A 16485-nucleotide genomic window follows, 5' to 3' on the forward strand; every position below is an offset into this window, starting at 1 on the left:
CCTCCCTTCCTCCTAATTCTGCAATATTCACTGCTCCCTGTCTTAACTATAAGGGGTGGGGCAACAGCTCCATGAGGAATTTACACAGGTAGGGACAGGAGCAAAGATGGGGTGAGGGAAAGTAAAGGGTACGTTCACATGAAAATGAAAGCTGGACCACTATCCTGTATACACACTTCCACCAGCCACCAGCCACTAGTCTCCTCTCACAGATGCTTCCCAAACCTTGAACCAAGCCACTCCAGCCAGCCAATCATCCTTGGAGGAAATCTACATTGATGGAGTCCCTTTATAGGACCCCCAGCCTTTAAAACACTCTTTCCAAGTGTTTTAAGACAAGATGTTTCTGTTCATGGAATGGAAAAGAAAGCCTGTTGCCTCTAAGATAAAAGGTCCAATCTACATCTTTTTTTTTGCTCAGTACATCTCCATACTGGGAGGGATGCCAAGGAGCAGGATAACATTTTAAGTCTGTGTAAATACTCTGCTACCAGCAGTTCCCTAAACTTGTCTGCTTCCTATCAGCGCTCTTTAGGTAAAGAGTAACCATCTGCCTGAAAGAATTATTGTTCCTCACTGCTTTGTAAAAAGCCAGGTTGCTTGTGTTTATCTGATGGCAAGTCCTTCCTATTTCTTTTAGACCTAGTTCTGTTAGTTTTGGGAGAGAGTATCTCTGTAAATAGTTTAACCCTTCTCAAGCCAATTAACAACATTAATGAGATTACAAGTTTTCACAGCCAGTCTCACAACACAGCCTGACATCTTGTTGATTGGTGCCATGCACCAGTGCCTCCAGAAGGTGCTGGGACAACTGAGGAGGCTCGGCTACTACTTCTGTTGCACCCTTCAACGAATCCCCCATGCCTCAGCTTCTCAGCCTGAGGCTGGGAATAAATGTTTATGCTCCTTAATGAATTTGTTGTTGGGTTGAAATGTGATGAGGTATGTTAAAATCTCCTAGAAAGAGCTGCAGGTTTGTAAAATCTTAGCTTGTATTTGTGGCTTTGGCTCATATAAATATGTAATTACAATTAAGTAACACAGCCATAAAGTTTACCTTTGAATCAGAGCATGGACTATGACCCACAAATTCCAGAGTGATTACAAAATATTTAATGAACTTCATCTACTACCAAGAGCTAAGTAATTTACTGAATGTCTGATAACATAAAGAGAAGGATTAGGAGGGGTATTGGAAGAAAGTCTTGTGGCTTGTCTCCTTCATAGCTCCCCATTGCTTCAGAGATACAGATTATGGTTTCTAGGGTAACTAGACATACACACACAAAAAAAAGGACACATTGTCTAGTTTGGTTTCCTGAGAGTGTCAGAGCATTGTCAGGCCAGAAGCATTGCCTAACATAATTATGAAAGAGATTTGTAATTTATTTACCCACTTATTTTAATTCGCAGTCTCACCTTATGTACCATGTTTTGTTTTAAGGGTAATTATCATATTTAAATGTAGAGTTTCTAACAAATAGTGAAACTTTAAAATTCAGACCATTATTAAAGACACACAGAAGACAGATGGCTTTTGTGTATTGTGTATGTGCATATGTTACTACTGAGTGAGTTTGTATTTGGCTTCATGTCACACACAAACATAAAAATTAGAATAGGCATATGACTTTTCTATGGTATTTATGTGTGGTCTTTAGGGTAGTTAGGACAAGTGGAGAGAGATGGAGAAATCTTGACTCCATGTTTCAGAAGGCTGGTTTATTATATTATGATATATATTATATTAAAAAAACTACACTAAAACTATACTAAAAGAACAGAAAGATGCATCAGAAGGCGAGACAGGAATAGAAAGGAATTAATAACAAAGGCTTGTGACTCCCAGAGTCTGAACCAGCTGCCTCCTTGATTGGTCACTAAGTAGGAATACTTTACATTGACCAATCAAGGAAGCATTTGTTGTATTTCACACTAGTAGATAATAATTGTTTACATTTTGAAGCTGAGGCCCTCAGCTTCTCAGGAGAAGAAAATCCTCACAAGAGGATTTTCATAAAAATGTCATAGTGATATTTATGTTTCTGTAGGGTTTACATGTATACACACAGCCAGATGACAGACATTTCACAGCCTTTTACACTGTAGAGGGGAATAAATTATGCATATAAAGGCCAAAAATGAGGCCATGCTGGGTAAAACAGGAGACTAATTATCCTTTATAACAGAAGTGACTTTGGTGTTTGCCAGCCAGCAACACATACGTGTTCCCATGTGCACACTTGCGCTGTGGCTCTGATAGATGATAGAATTCTGCTCCTTTTTTTTTGTTTTGTTTTGAGACCGGGAGACACCATACACGTCCTGCAAAGCCCACACGGCACTGTCACCAGGAAGGCTTTGGACACACCAAACATTTTTCACCTGCTGTGTGGACACTCCTACCCTCTTCTCTGCACTTCCAAGGCTTCATGTCGATGCATCTGAAGAAGCTGCATGATTCCACCTCTTCAGGACCCATCTTTCCCACTGACCAAGGTCTGCGTCACTCAGAGGCAGCATTCCTTCCTCCCTCCACTTTCATCAGCATTTAGGTCATTGATGCCCGGTCATGCAACCAGTTCAGTCTGCCCAGCTACCAAGGACCTAAAGGTGATGTTACTCACTGCTCTAGGTGGGGACAATGGCACTACACCAAACTATATTTGGGCATTTTCCCAGTCATAGAACAGACTGTCAGTTCTGCTCAGTCATTTGAGAGCCCCAACGTGGTTTTGGCCCACACAAACTTGCACTCCTCTGGAGTGTTCCGGTAGGGTTCAGGAGCCAGAGCACTCCAGCAGCTACTCCAAGCAGTTTGCATGTAGCCACCCTGTCAGGACGAGAGGCTGTTCAAAGTGCTCAAGTCTCTTTCCTGCCAGCTGGCCTCCATGCCAGACCATTCCCAGGCATATTCAATTTACTAGCATAAACAGGGCCTTTGAGACTTTCACAGGTCAGGGCTGATCACCTCAGGATGCTTGATGAAGCTGTAGTCAATGCTAATGAGCTGATTTTTTTCTAATCATTCAAGACATTTAGTTTCCACACTTACTATGAAATGCCTTGCAAATGTTTTGTACAGATCATCAGTTGTTTAAAACCTAAGTGTAATTATTTTTTACACTCTCATCATAAATATCAGAACCTCCAGTATGAGAAAACTTCCAAGCAAAGGAGTTTGAATCCATGACCAGATAGAATAAGTAACCCAGTGCCCTAAATGACATCAGCTGAATCACTCTACAGTAGTTTGTTCATGCCCAGTGCTGCCGTAAGCATCCCATGTCCTGGTGAAATCCAAATAAAGGAAAGCAACCCAGGTGACTGTCCAGCAAAGAGCTTGCAATAAGCACAGAAACTAATTTAACCTTACCTTGCTCTGTGGAAAGGCTGATTTCTTCTGTTATTGCTCATACTTAAAGATTCTCTAAGTGTCCCACTCCCCCAGCCAAAACTGATGGCAAACATCTCAAACACAGCTTAACCAAGCCGTGCCAAGGCCAGAAAGTCATTTAATATTATGGTCCCAACTCTTTGGAGCAAAGAAAGACCATAAAGAAACCTGTGGCTTTTCACAGGACAGCTGCGGGAATTTTAATAGAGGTAATTTCGAAGATGTCAGAAAACTTGCTATTTAATATCTGGACAGTGTTCAGCAACACTTTCAGGCCTGACAGGTGCTAAGCCAATGTAGAGAATCAATAGCATTAAAATGGTACTTGAACAAACAACCAACCAAACAAAAAAATCACCCAAAACTAAGAATGTATACACAAAAATATAAGTAAGATGAAAAGTTCAAAGAGTCAGAGTTTGACTATACATGTATATAGAACAATTGGAATGTTTTACATGCAGCCAGGATTTTCTGACTTGAGAATAATTAGAAAGGATTCAAGATGCCTAATTCCACTTCCAAGTGGTATCAGGCACTAACTAAACTGTACTGCAAGCACTAACAAACTTGCATTTCCTGTTCTTAAATGTTTTGAGGCTCTCCAAGTTTTAACTGCTGAACTTTGAGATAGAGATCATAGTAAAAGCAGCAGAAGAGAACAAAGGGAAGGAAAGCACAGCTGAAGCAGAAGCTTAAACCAAAGCATTTAATTGCATGTTGCTGATGTGCTTCTTTTAAGAGGACATAAAAAAGGCATTATAAAGGATTCAAAGCATTTAGTGGTGAGGAAAGACGGGAGGAAGAGACAACACTTCAAATAAACATTCCATGGAGAGGAAATATCTAATAATTTATTGACCTTCAGTTTCACATTGTGAAAAAAGTGAGTTTTACAAAATCTTAAGACATAGTAGCAAACAACATAGACAATTTTACTTCTTCACTTGCAGTTTTCTTTTAGCACATGAACCACATCTTCAATGGCCAGGAATGGGAACATTATTCTGTTTTAATCACTCTTATTCAGACAGGTGTCAGACATATAGAAAAGGGGCTGCACAATTACACCAGAAAAGGAAGGCTGTCCTTTGTTACATGTTTCTACAGTAACCAGCCTGCAAAATAAGAGGAACCTTCCCATCTTACGCCAAGGTTTTTGTGTGCACTCTGCTGTGAACTGCTTCTAAGTCTGGGGTGTTTCGCAGGGCTGAAATGGTCAAATAGTCAGCCAGGATTCCCACAACAATTCACAGAGCAAGAGCCTCGTGTAGTCCCTGCAGAGCCAGAGGCCCACCCTGACTTCAGTTTCCTTCAGCCTACACACAGGAATTAATTGAGACCTTGAAAGCAGACCACAAGTTTGGAAACAGCTGCAGAAAATTCATCCCACTTTTGGAAGCTGAATGGTGCTACAAAACAGATTTCATAAACTAAACAGTCAGATGCAAGGCAGCTTCACCTCTGGACTCTGATCAGCTTGACAGAGAACACATATCTCAAAGCTACATGTCCTTATTCAAACACAGGGGCCCCTGGGGACCCAGTTCTTTACTTCCTGGTACCTTATGTAGTTGCTAGTGCCTGGGGAGAGGACATGCAAAACACAGGAAGTCTGATTTCATGGCTCCCTTCCCTCCTGAGAGTGATCCACAAGATGAAAGGCCAACAAAAATTCAAGGCTGTTTGCTTCAACATGGCAACCTGTGCAGGTACAGGGATATAGAAAGGAGATCTATTCTAATCTGTTTTCCTATTGCTAAAGGTTGTCTAAATGGTGGCAAGGGTAGAGAGGCTGTGGGTTTAAGTACTTTTTTAATCTACCACTTCAAGGAATCAGTTTCATCAGTGGAGCTATAATTTTATCACATCTAGCTTGAACGCACCCTTTTAAAAACTGCAAATAACTGCTTATTAATCAATGTTCTGTCGGTATTCACAGAACTCCAAATACTTTATTTCTGAAATGTAAAGATTCTACTCCAAACAGCAAATCAAATGTAAGGCAACGCAGAGAAACTTCCAGTGACCAACGTAAACACTTTCAGATGACAAAACTTTCACAAATACAGCTACATCACTTTCACACAGAGAAAGGCAAGCATCACAAATGTGACTATTTTTGTTTTGCATGCACACATGCAGCTGTTTACTTATACCACAGCACACACCAACCATATTACTGAATGTGCCGGTTTAAGTGGGCTCCAGAAACATTTAAGAAAAAACACAATACAATACAAGCTTCATTACAGGATCTGGCAAAGAAAGTACCTGTGAAACACAAGCTTCTGAAATTCCTAAGAAAATGAGTAGCTTCATCTCTGTCCAAAGACCAGAATAATAAGAAACAATTTTATTTAAAAAATCAAAGTTTGGTTTCTCAGGATTATCTGAGGCTTCTGAGCAACCAAGTGATTAAAGACACACATGGATAACAAAAATAAAAAGCAGCAGAGTTTGAGGGCTTTTTTTTTCTTTTTAAGATAAGAGGTTTGAAATTCATTTTCTATCCCCATAAGAATTTTTTTAGAGCACTTGGGTCTTTGACATCTGGCCACTCAGATGATCTGAAATCCAGATGGATGAGGCAATCCAGTCAGTGCAAAATTGCTGCCCTTTCTTCTTCTTTTTTTTTTTTTTTTTAAGACTTCATCATTAACCTATGTTGAGGTTTTCTTTTCTGTTTTTATTCTTGAATCACCATTCTCCACTCCTTCAGGACATTGTGGCTATATTGTAGGTAACCCTCCTCCAACCCAATAAATAAATAAATAAGTTTGGACAATGACTTCATCTGGGCTTGGTATCCAGAAGCTCTTCCACAGTATTTGCATTGCAATCAGGAAGCTGCACAAAAGCAAGTGTTGCAAGAGACTTTGGCTATTTCCAGGTTAGAAATTGAAAGGCATGACCAACAAATGAAATGTTGCAAGGACACCATCTACAAGACACACCACATGCAACCTGGGGAGCTGGTGGCCTGAGAAAGTGACCTCCATGGCTTCTTCCTTTAGTACATGTGTAATTTCAAATCCTATCTTGTAATCCTTCCATTTCCGACTGGGAAGCCACTCCTCCCTCCCACCTCCAACTGTTACCCAATAGTTTTCTTTCTTTGTGCAGCAGAGCAAGTCAGCAATCACAATATGTGCAAAACATACAATTCACACAAGCCCTTGCAACATGAAGACAATTGCAGGCATTGTTTCAGCATGCAAGCACTGAACAATAAATAACTATATCTACAACAAGTAACGTAATAGGAAAGGGACAGACTGAATTATAAATACAGGGAAGAACAGGAACAATGAGCATTTTGGGGCTGTAATGTTTGTTCCCCAATGTTGCAAAAACATTTCACCACTGGACTGGTCCTTATGAAGCAGAAGGTCACTTACTGCACACAGGACAATGCAACACAGGGTGTAACAGATGCTGTAGGCACTGCCCACAGGCAAGCACACTCCAGTCAAAAGAGTTCAGCAGTAATGCTGCTGTATCTTCATTCACAGCAGCATCTTGCTGTTTCAGACCTGGCCTGCTGCCCCTGCAGCTGGCGCTGGCACTTCAAACCACCACAAAGAGAGGTGACAACCATTTCGAATTTCACATAAAAACAGTGGGGTCCATGGAAATCAAGTGATGTGTGGTGCACAGCTAAGAGACGTTCTGTCTCTGTTTTTTTCATCTTTGAAGGACTGATTAACATGGGCATTAATCCACAATTATTAGCACAAGGACCAGATCAGAGGTTTGTCCATTCATATTTAAACCATGTGTTGAAGCACAGAAGACAGGGGTTTCTTCTCCCATTCCTTCATGTCTAGGTTGGATAATTTACAAGGTGCAGATGATTTTCTTCAAATGCAAAAAATGCTGAATGATTTTTCTTCATAAAAACTTCTCCAGATCTGAGGTTCCAATTATCTTCTCCAAATAAAGGAGTAAACTAAAAGCATGGGAAGAGGTGGAGGGAAAGGAGAAATTACTTAAAAGGTTTTGCTGCAACAATATACCATACAGTTTTTGTTAGATGTCTAAGAAAATCTAAAATATAAGCTTAGGATACAACCCAGTTGATGGGCTTCCCTTCCCACCCTGAACCACAGCTCTTGTGCAATACCCAACTACAAATACATAACTGAGTCAAGAACATAATTATTTAGGGACAGATTCTTACTTTATTATTCTAGTAACATTACTCTGCAAAACATCTTGTTGACTAATGTTTTGGGTATAAATTCAGTCATTTGAAACCTGAATCAAAGTGGCCTGATACACTCAAAGTGATAAGACCCTGTATCCTGCATACTTCCACATTTTTATGTTCCCCCAAAATCTTGAAAAGTTTGTGGACCTGTTTTAAGCAAAAAACCTTTTGTAACTTCTCTTTCACAAAAATCCACATGAACACTCAGTGCTGAGTTTTTCCTATACAGCCAAAACTAACCTGGTTGGAGCAAAGCAGAAGGGAAGCTGAAGGTGTCTTGCCCCAATACCTCTGTTCACCCTAACAAATTCTGAACTGAATTTATTCACAACAGAGAGGGCCAAAGAATTCCCTTACTTGAGATACAACTACTCTTAATTTAAGCAGAATTCTGCCTAATTTCTTTTTAAACAGCAATATACCATCTACCAATAAATCCATCCTAGAGTCCTTTATAAAATCAATTATTTGATGAGAAACTCAGTCTTTGGATTATGAGATTGTGCTTTGCTTTTTCACTGTGAAGCTGTATCAAAATTCCAGCTTCCAAACCATCATCAGTTCATCACAATAATTTCTGACAGCACTGCTAGAATTTTAGAAGGCAAATCCTACTTCATTACAATGCAAATGAGCTCTAGTGCACTCACAGATCCTTTGAACACACCACATCTCTCTCAGGCTGTAATGTCTAAGAACAACAGACAACATTTACGGGAAACCACCCAGCCTGCATAACAGTCCACAGTGTTTTTGCAAGTGTGGGCTATTTTTTTTTATGTCTAAAAAAAGGGTCCACTCAGTGTTGATTAGTCTTTTCTAGGCATTCTTCAGTCATAGCATGACATTCTTCTCATCAAAACAGACTATCAACACTGAAGTCAAAACAGTGTTTCCTGTCATGGGATGAACTTTACAAAAAGCTTTAAATAATTCCAAAACAGAGGGGAAAAAACCCAACTCAAAACTCCTAAGTTTGAGGAACAAGACAAAGCAGACTGAAGTCTTCCTAAAAGCTGTCAGACTGGGGCCACACAGCACCATGAAAACAGAGTAATCACAAGTAATTTCCTTTTTGGCCCTCCCACCCACTGACAAAGCAGCAGGAGTCAGTAGGAAAAAAAACCAACCTACTTACTGGATGAGCACACAGCACTGGAGAGATTTCAGACTACAGCTACATTCAGTTATCTTGTGTGGTAGTTAAGCCAGATATCTTGTGTGTTAGTGAAGATAAAATAATGGCTTTTAACAAGATACTGCAGAGTAAAGGAAAGCTTTTTGCACCGTTATATTCGGAAAACTCTCTTTCAAAGGAAAACACTCCCTCATGCAGTGTAAACTCCAGAACAATTAAGTGAGACTCAGAAAAGTAAGTCAATATTTTTCTTGGCACAGACCTGAGTCCGGGCATTCAATACTGCTGTTCTGATAACACTGAGAACTGCATAAAGTCAGTAATAATACAAATTAACTAAAGATATCGAGATGTAGTTCCCACCTAGGGAGGAAGCTGACACACAGAAATGAGGGCTTCCATTTGCTGTTGGGGGGCAATTACGGCCAGTAACCAGGACCTGGTAAGTCTCTAGAGTTTGCTCTGCTTTCCAAAGAAAAGTCTGGGAAAAAAAGCAGGGAGAGGGCAGAAGACAGAGTGTTTTCAAGGCAAACAACCACCTGAGAGCAGAGCATCATGGCACAACACTGCCCAATTTCATAGCAGATTTCAAAGCTGAGCTGCTGCATGGCCCCAAACTTGTATTCTTTACTCAATCAAAACTCCCAGTCAACTTAAAGACAACTACAGGAATAACTGTCTGCCTTATCTCCACTGCTTCAAAGACCTTTGGAGTGTGCCTTTACTGCAAGAGTCAGGCAAATGTCTACTGCTGCAAAAAACACCAAAAAACCTTCCCAATGATCTGTCCCAAACAGAAGAACCTAGAGCAGTCTTTACACAAAACTTCTTCTTCCTATACTCTGGAGAACCTCTTCAGTCCAAACTTTTAGGTAACCCAGAGGCACATGAATAGCTTGTTTAATTACTGCAACTGTATTTGCCTCTTTCTTTTAACCTGCCTGTCTTCACAGGTACAATATACACTGCTCAAATCCAAAAAGAAACTACCATTCACATGACATTGATTATTTAGGATCAAGAACATCACTGTATTTATCAGTTACAGTTACATTACTGGCAGTAACTGATTTTGTACTAAAGCCTCAAGGAGGAAATGGAGAATAAAAGCATCATAACACAAATGGGAGTCTACCAGGTTTGTTGCAAAATACACAGATTAATAGCAAAAAGCTTCTCTGCTCCTCCCAAAAATAAGTCGTGCACAACAACCCATCAAGCAAGACCAAATTCAGATTTACTTGTGAGAAGATACAATGCTGAAGTTGCATCCGGTAAGAACCTGGCCCATTATGTATAATTAAATTGTTTTGGAACAGTGTGTGCTACAGACTGGTAATTATTTCAGGCTGCAATATTAATTACATATCTTCCTGACACTATACCTAGTTCAATATATATAGGCATAAGTATTTTGAAAAGTCTGTGTTTTAAAGTGTTACAGTGGAGAAAATGCAACCTTAGTCCATGAAGATGCAACCACACTGTCTAGGTGAGATTGCAAATTAGTCCTGAACTCCCTGTAAAACACCTATCATAAGACAGCAGCTTTCTCTAAAGGCTGTCTCCATGAAAAGTCAAGTGAATTCACTATTAGGCTTCAGATCAGAATTTACTGTATCTTTTCTGGGTACTGCTACTGGATGCAGAGTGACCTAGTCTCAGTCATCAGACAAACAGCAGTGGAACCTTTGTTTAGCATGCATTTAGTACTTAGGAGCCAGAGTCAATTTTCAAAATATTATCTGCATTTCCACAAGTTATTGTGTGGAAAATGTTATTTTTGCTCAGTCCTTTACATCTAAATCATACAGGAAAAGGCCTTGTAAAGGCTGGTGCACAATATGTGGCAAACTACTTCCAGGATCTGGTGTTGTCACAGACACGGTGCCTGGCTTTCTAAAGCCCGTGAACCTATGTGACTCAGATGTAAAACTGCATCAAATGTACTCACCCCTCCTCAGAGCTGCTGCTGAAAAGTTTTTTGAAAAGCATTATTACAGTGAAATTCAAAGGTGTTTTTCTTACCTGATAACTTGTAATTGCCAACATATACACAATTAGGAGGGGAGGTGCTTCCATGTGCTGACAAATGCTGTGGGAATTAATGAATAGGGCACAGTTGTTATGCTGTTCCATACATCTAACGTGGGATCGTAGCAGTCCAATGTCTTGCACCTCTGAATGCCAAAGTAGCCTCCAACCACATACAGTTTGTTTCCAGATGCCACTGCATGGCAGCTCATTCGCTTCGCTGTCACATCTCCCACCTTAGTCCACTGGTATGCCTCACTGTTGAATTTATAAGCAGAGCATGCAGAGAATTCAGTATCTCCACCCATAATAAAAATCTGGTTTCCCAGAACAGCTGCAGCTGTGTAGCGCCAGGGCTGGGGGCAGGTGGCTGGTACAGTCCATCTGTTTTCACACTGATCGTAGCACTGGACTTTGGGCAGCTTGTCATGGCTAACGCTGGTACCACCAAAAGCAAACAGCTTCAGCTTTGCACTGACTACAGCTGCATTGCTTACTCCCTCCCGCAGTGGGGCGACCATGGTCCATTTGTTGGTCACGGGGTCATACTGTTCTACTTGCTTTAGGGATACTGAAGGGGAAGCTGGAAGGCAACCAGTTGCTGCAGTGTGCCCCCCTACTACATACAAACAGTGCTTAAGTTCAGCAGAGCCGTGGCCAAACCTAGCTACCAGCATGGGAGCGGCTTTCGACCACTCCTCATGAAGGGTGTCATACACCCACACATCTTTGGAGACTCCATTTTCTGATCCTCGTCCCCCAGTGATATACACCTTGCAGCCTATGGCGCAAGCACTGAACTCTTTCCGTGGGCTTGGAATGTCAGCCTTTGGAATGATCTCCTTTGCCTTTTGATCCACCAAATACAGCTTGTCGCACATAAAGGTTTGGCCACCCAAAAGAAAAAGTGAATGGCCAGTTTTTCGGGGTCTGGCACACAAGCTGGTGACCACGCCATCATTCTGTAAGATCTTCAACTTGCATCTTATTGATTCTTCTACAATCTCCTTGCTTTTCCTTTGCTTGGTGATAAGTTCTTCCATGGCCACATTCTCCATAAGGTATATGGCTGGCAGGAGGGCCAGTCTTACTGTCTGCAGTAGCTCTGGCAGGTAACAGTGACGCTTACTCAGGTCATAGTTGACCCAGTTGATAGCCGATTCATATACCAGCCTTTCATCTTCAGTTTCTAATTCTTCACTGGAAAGGAGCTGCACTACCATGTCTTTTGGCAGCTGGAGGAAGTCTTCGCTTTTACTGATACTCTGGAAGTTGCTAAGGCACATCCTCCAAGAGAGCTCATACAGCTTGGTACATTGATGAGCATCTGACAGCAGCAGCATACCAAGACAGTTGGTGGGATGAAGGTTTTTCTCCAGAAACTCTGCACAAGCATCCCGAATGTCCTGAAACTCCAGCATGTCACCAGCCTCCAGCAGTGACTCTGCATTTTCCTCATTGATGATAACTCTGGAGGAATATGCATAGTCCAGAAGAAGCTCTAGGACTTCTGGGTGAATAGAATTGTGGAAGTTGACTTCACTGTCCTGGCTCTCTTTCAGTCCTCCACTGAACATTGCTTCAAAATAGCGGCTACAAGCAGCTAGAACTGCTCTGTGGCAGGGAAACGACCTGTTTCCAGCATGGAGAAGTACATCTGTAAAGAGACGCTGCTGACGCAGGAGGTTCAGGTGAGTAAGGACACTATCAGCATAGGATGACTTGTGGAACAAGTATATGTTTATAGAACCAGTACTGGCCCTAGACTTGCGATTTTCATGCATGCTGACCGACATTTTCTTTCACACCTATAAGCAAAGAAAAAAATTAAAATAAATAAAAGTCAAAGTCATTATTAGTTTTACATACCAAAAAGTGTGTCTATTATTCACTACAGGATGGGGGAGAAAAAGTCTTAATTTACAGCTGAGTGGACAGAGAATTACATCTCCCTTTGGCATGCATTAATTTTTTTGTAAGCTGAGATTCATAAATGACATAGTCTAAATTTGTTGCCCAAGAGCAGGTTTATCTTGGGAAACCTGATCTCCAACTTTCATAGCAATACAGTAAGCAAGTATGCTGGAGAAAGAAAATGAACCTGGACTGATTTTCTCACCCTTCCCCAGCCTAGACCAGCTGATTCATTACATACATACACATGCACACGCTTGAAACATTCTCCTGTACTGAATCATAGCAGGAAGAGCTACCAGACAGAATACCTAAGGAATGTCAAAAGCTGCATAGAGAACAAAAACCTACTAATCCCATTAGGAAGCTTCCCTTTGGTATAGTGATTCCATATGCAACAACACAAAATGAAAAAAAAAAAAACCCCAAACTTTAAAATAAAACCCTGGTATCATACATTTAGACGTGTGTAACTGTAAAAAAAAAAAAATTAGTAAATTCTACAGATTCCACCTTTATTCCACAGAATAGGCAGGGTCAGCAGAAAAACATGTTTTGACCACCAGCTGAAGTCACTGAGACACTGTCTCTGAAGCCACCTGGAGAGTCAGGTCCCCAGAGCTTAAGCCACTGTTCATTCTGAAATTTTGAAGAGGCATAAAACTATCCTATCCTATTCCTAACAAAACCCTCCGCAGATCCTGTTTAGAGGTGAATGTTACTGTTTACTTGCCATGATATGCCGGTCTGCGTATAATTACAGCAAGTTTCCAGATTTAACCAAGAGTCAAGTCAGAATAGTATGGAGTGTAGGGTAAGGGAGGAATATTGGCAGCGATATAAAGCTAAAGGCCAGAAAGCCACATTGCAAATAGTAGGAGATGAAACATAAAGAACTCAGTACAAGCTGTGGCTGTGACTGGTACTGAAATAATCTCACTTCTCTCTCTTCAAACTGCAGAGAAAACTCAGCAAAAGCCAAGAACCAAACTTGACTAATTTGCTAATATGCTATTTGCATGTCCAGAGTACCTTTTACTGCACTTTCAAATAAAGAACTGGCCAAAAGGTCTACCTGGAAAGAATGCAATCTCCTAAGTCAGAGCACCTGGGGCCACTTGTGACTTTGCTCTCACACAGACATTTCCATATACTTGAGCGTCTTTAAGCAGTACTGAATTGTAGAATTTCATTCCCACACTTCATGCTTCAAGATAATACAAGAGCTTTACAAGCCTTAAAGCCAGCATTTTTAATAGATGTATTTTTCTAGATTCATATGACCAGAAATATTGAGAAAATCAAAACCACACATTCAATTTGGACAGCAGATTTCATTTCAGAACAAGCAATTTGTTTATATGGAACACGCAACACCTGCAGTCTAACTGCAGCACAGCCAGTACCATCCTCCACCCTCTTTGTGCTAATATAATTGATTCACTATATTGAACAACAGCAAGTCTGTGTTACACCTTTCTCTTCAGTTACAGCAAAAAAAAAGCCCTTAAACCAAACTTAAAGAGAGACATAAGTAGAGAGACACCTTACTGTAAAACTACCATAGCCCACTTCCTTTAACACGAAACACAATTTGCCCTGTGAAATTCAACTGGGATTGAAAATAGCAAGCAACACTGCCCAATGTGCGGTGCACAATCCAAAGGCCTCCAAAACAGAGAGGAGTCCTACACATCAGAGCTACAAGGCAGAGTATCTGTCTAAGTCTACCTAAGCAAAAGCTTAGAAAGGGATCATACCTGTGCTCTCTAGGCCAACCTATTAAATGCACTAAGCTCAGAACAACTTAAGTCAGCTGGTATGTCTTCAAAACACAAACTCTTTTACAAGGAAAATTAAATGACCTTTAATGAAGTTGTATTGTCTGGCAAAAAAATACCCAGATGGCATTCGAGGATCTTGAGCACTAATCTCAGACTAAAATAACCCACTTAACCTATAGCCAAAAATAAGATACTGACCATTTACAGGTTGAAATCTCCTGGAACTGAAGGATTACAGAAAGGTCATGGCCTGGAATACTAGTATACAAGCAGTTTGATGACACAAAGAAGAAGCTGAACACTTTACTGTCCAATTTTTCAAACTTTTCCAGGCACTTTACTATCTTAAATGCTGTTATGATGGAAGGCACAGTATTCACTGGATCTCTACAGGCAGGTTTTCCTCTCACTGAGGACTTATTCTTTCAAGGTTCCTCACCAGGGAGCAGGATGGGAGCTAACACCCCACTGATCAGAGACAACAGAATAACCAGTATCTGAATATGCTCACTGCCCCCCACACTCCATTCCAGTTAACTAAATGTGAGTGTAGACATCACAGTCTAGGCATGTCAGGATCTCTACGAAAACACAGGTTCTCTTCTTTGCCCCCACGTATTAGGGGAATTCAGAGTTTACTGAAAACTTTCTTTCATCATGCACACAGGGTTCAGGAATAGGGCAGGTAAAGTTCATATTGGAGGCTGCAGATGCAGGGATTTAGATCTTCCACCAGGCTCTGTACTCCCATGAGCAACGCTTGTTCAGCACCATTCAGAATGAGCCCATAACCACAACAAAATAGAGGCAAACATAAGAAACCCACCCTGCAGTTATGCGTACAGTGGAGGCTAGTGAACTACAGACCACATGCAGAGGGGAGGAACAGATCACTGTCTGTTACCCAAAGCCCACCCACAGCCATGGTCACAAATACCACTGTAAAAAAAAAATCAAAAATTTGTATAAAAATCCCTCCCAAACTGCCACTGAATACGGCACTCAGCATTTCACCCTACTATAACAGAAGACTTAGTCTCTTGGTGAGAAGTAGATTTCACATATGCTGGTCTTGAATTCCTGTAAGATTGCCTTTATAATCACAATGTCATCTATTGAGAGGAATTCAAAATATGCCAATTCACATTTAAAATAAGCTAACATATTTCCCCAAACAGAACAAAGATATCTATACACATCTTTTTCCTCCAGTGTGGTGCTGACATGAGTTTGCACATGGACTAGCTGAACAAACACCTTTAGAAGCAAGTATCATCATTCACTAACAGGCAGTGTTTCTGTAAATTGCCTGAGTGTCCATAAGTTAGATCAATCCAGAATCTTGGAAGAATACTAAAATGCAAAAATGACATCTCCAATTTCTCTGCTTAGTGTTGGAAATTAGGCAAGCCTCAAATACTTCGGCAGAGGTAATTTACTGCCAGTGATCAAGTGTTCATCTTGAAGAATATTAGCCAATTCCCTTCAGGCATTTCTTTCCTTAGAAATAGTATTTGTATGTAAAAGACAAGAAGTGGTCAGTAAATTACAGATACAGATTTTATCTAGGAACAGAGGTTGAACCAAGACTTTGATTTATAATTACACTTCAACAGGCTACTTGTCACAGCAGCCCAGTAGTAAACACTACTTCAAGACTAAACAATAGGCTCCTTGTCCTACTTAACAGTTCTATAACATGCAGGTCTCAGCCTAAATCAAATAAAAAATTAGGTATTTTCAAATTACTGATAATGCATCCTTGATGCATGCCCATTTTAATACGACTGTGTAATTATACAGTGGTACTTGCGTTTTTCTTTAGAATCAGTGAACAACTGAAAGAGAGGAAATCTACTAATCATCCCATCGATGTAACTAACACCGCTTTCAATTGCTAAATCTGCACCGATGCTATCAGTGCGGCAGAGGCAAACCGTGACACTACCTAAAGTCTTCAAACTAGTGGCTGCCTAGCATCTGCAGCAAGACAGAAAGCAGAACA

The 16485-nt window shown here is 40.7% G+C and overlaps 1 protein-coding gene across 3 annotated transcripts in view; it reads right to left on the reverse strand.

Annotated features, from left to right (window-relative positions):
* Window positions 1-4229: 4229 nt before the first annotated feature.
* Window positions 4230-16485, reverse strand: part of ENC1 (ectodermal-neural cortex 1) — a 41897-nt gene continuing 29641 nt past the window's right edge. For all 3 annotated transcript variants that reach the window (XM_038123432.1, XM_038123430.1, XM_038123431.1), the window contains exons 2-3: window positions 10777-12590; window positions 4230-7349 (exon numbers count right to left, since the gene is read on the reverse strand). In XM_038123432.1, coding sequence (XP_037979360.1) covers window positions 10809-12578 — 1770 coding nt within the window. In that variant the 5' untranslated portion in view covers window positions 12579-12590 and the 3' untranslated portion in view covers window positions 4230-7349; window positions 10777-10808. The remainder of the gene's footprint in view (window positions 7350-10776; window positions 12591-16485) is intronic.

Source organism: Motacilla alba, chromosome Z (genome assembly GCF_015832195.1).
Source record: "Motacilla alba alba isolate MOTALB_02 chromosome Z, Motacilla_alba_V1.0_pri, whole genome shotgun sequence".
NCBI lineage: Eukaryota > Metazoa > Chordata > Aves > Passeriformes > Motacillidae > Motacilla > Motacilla alba.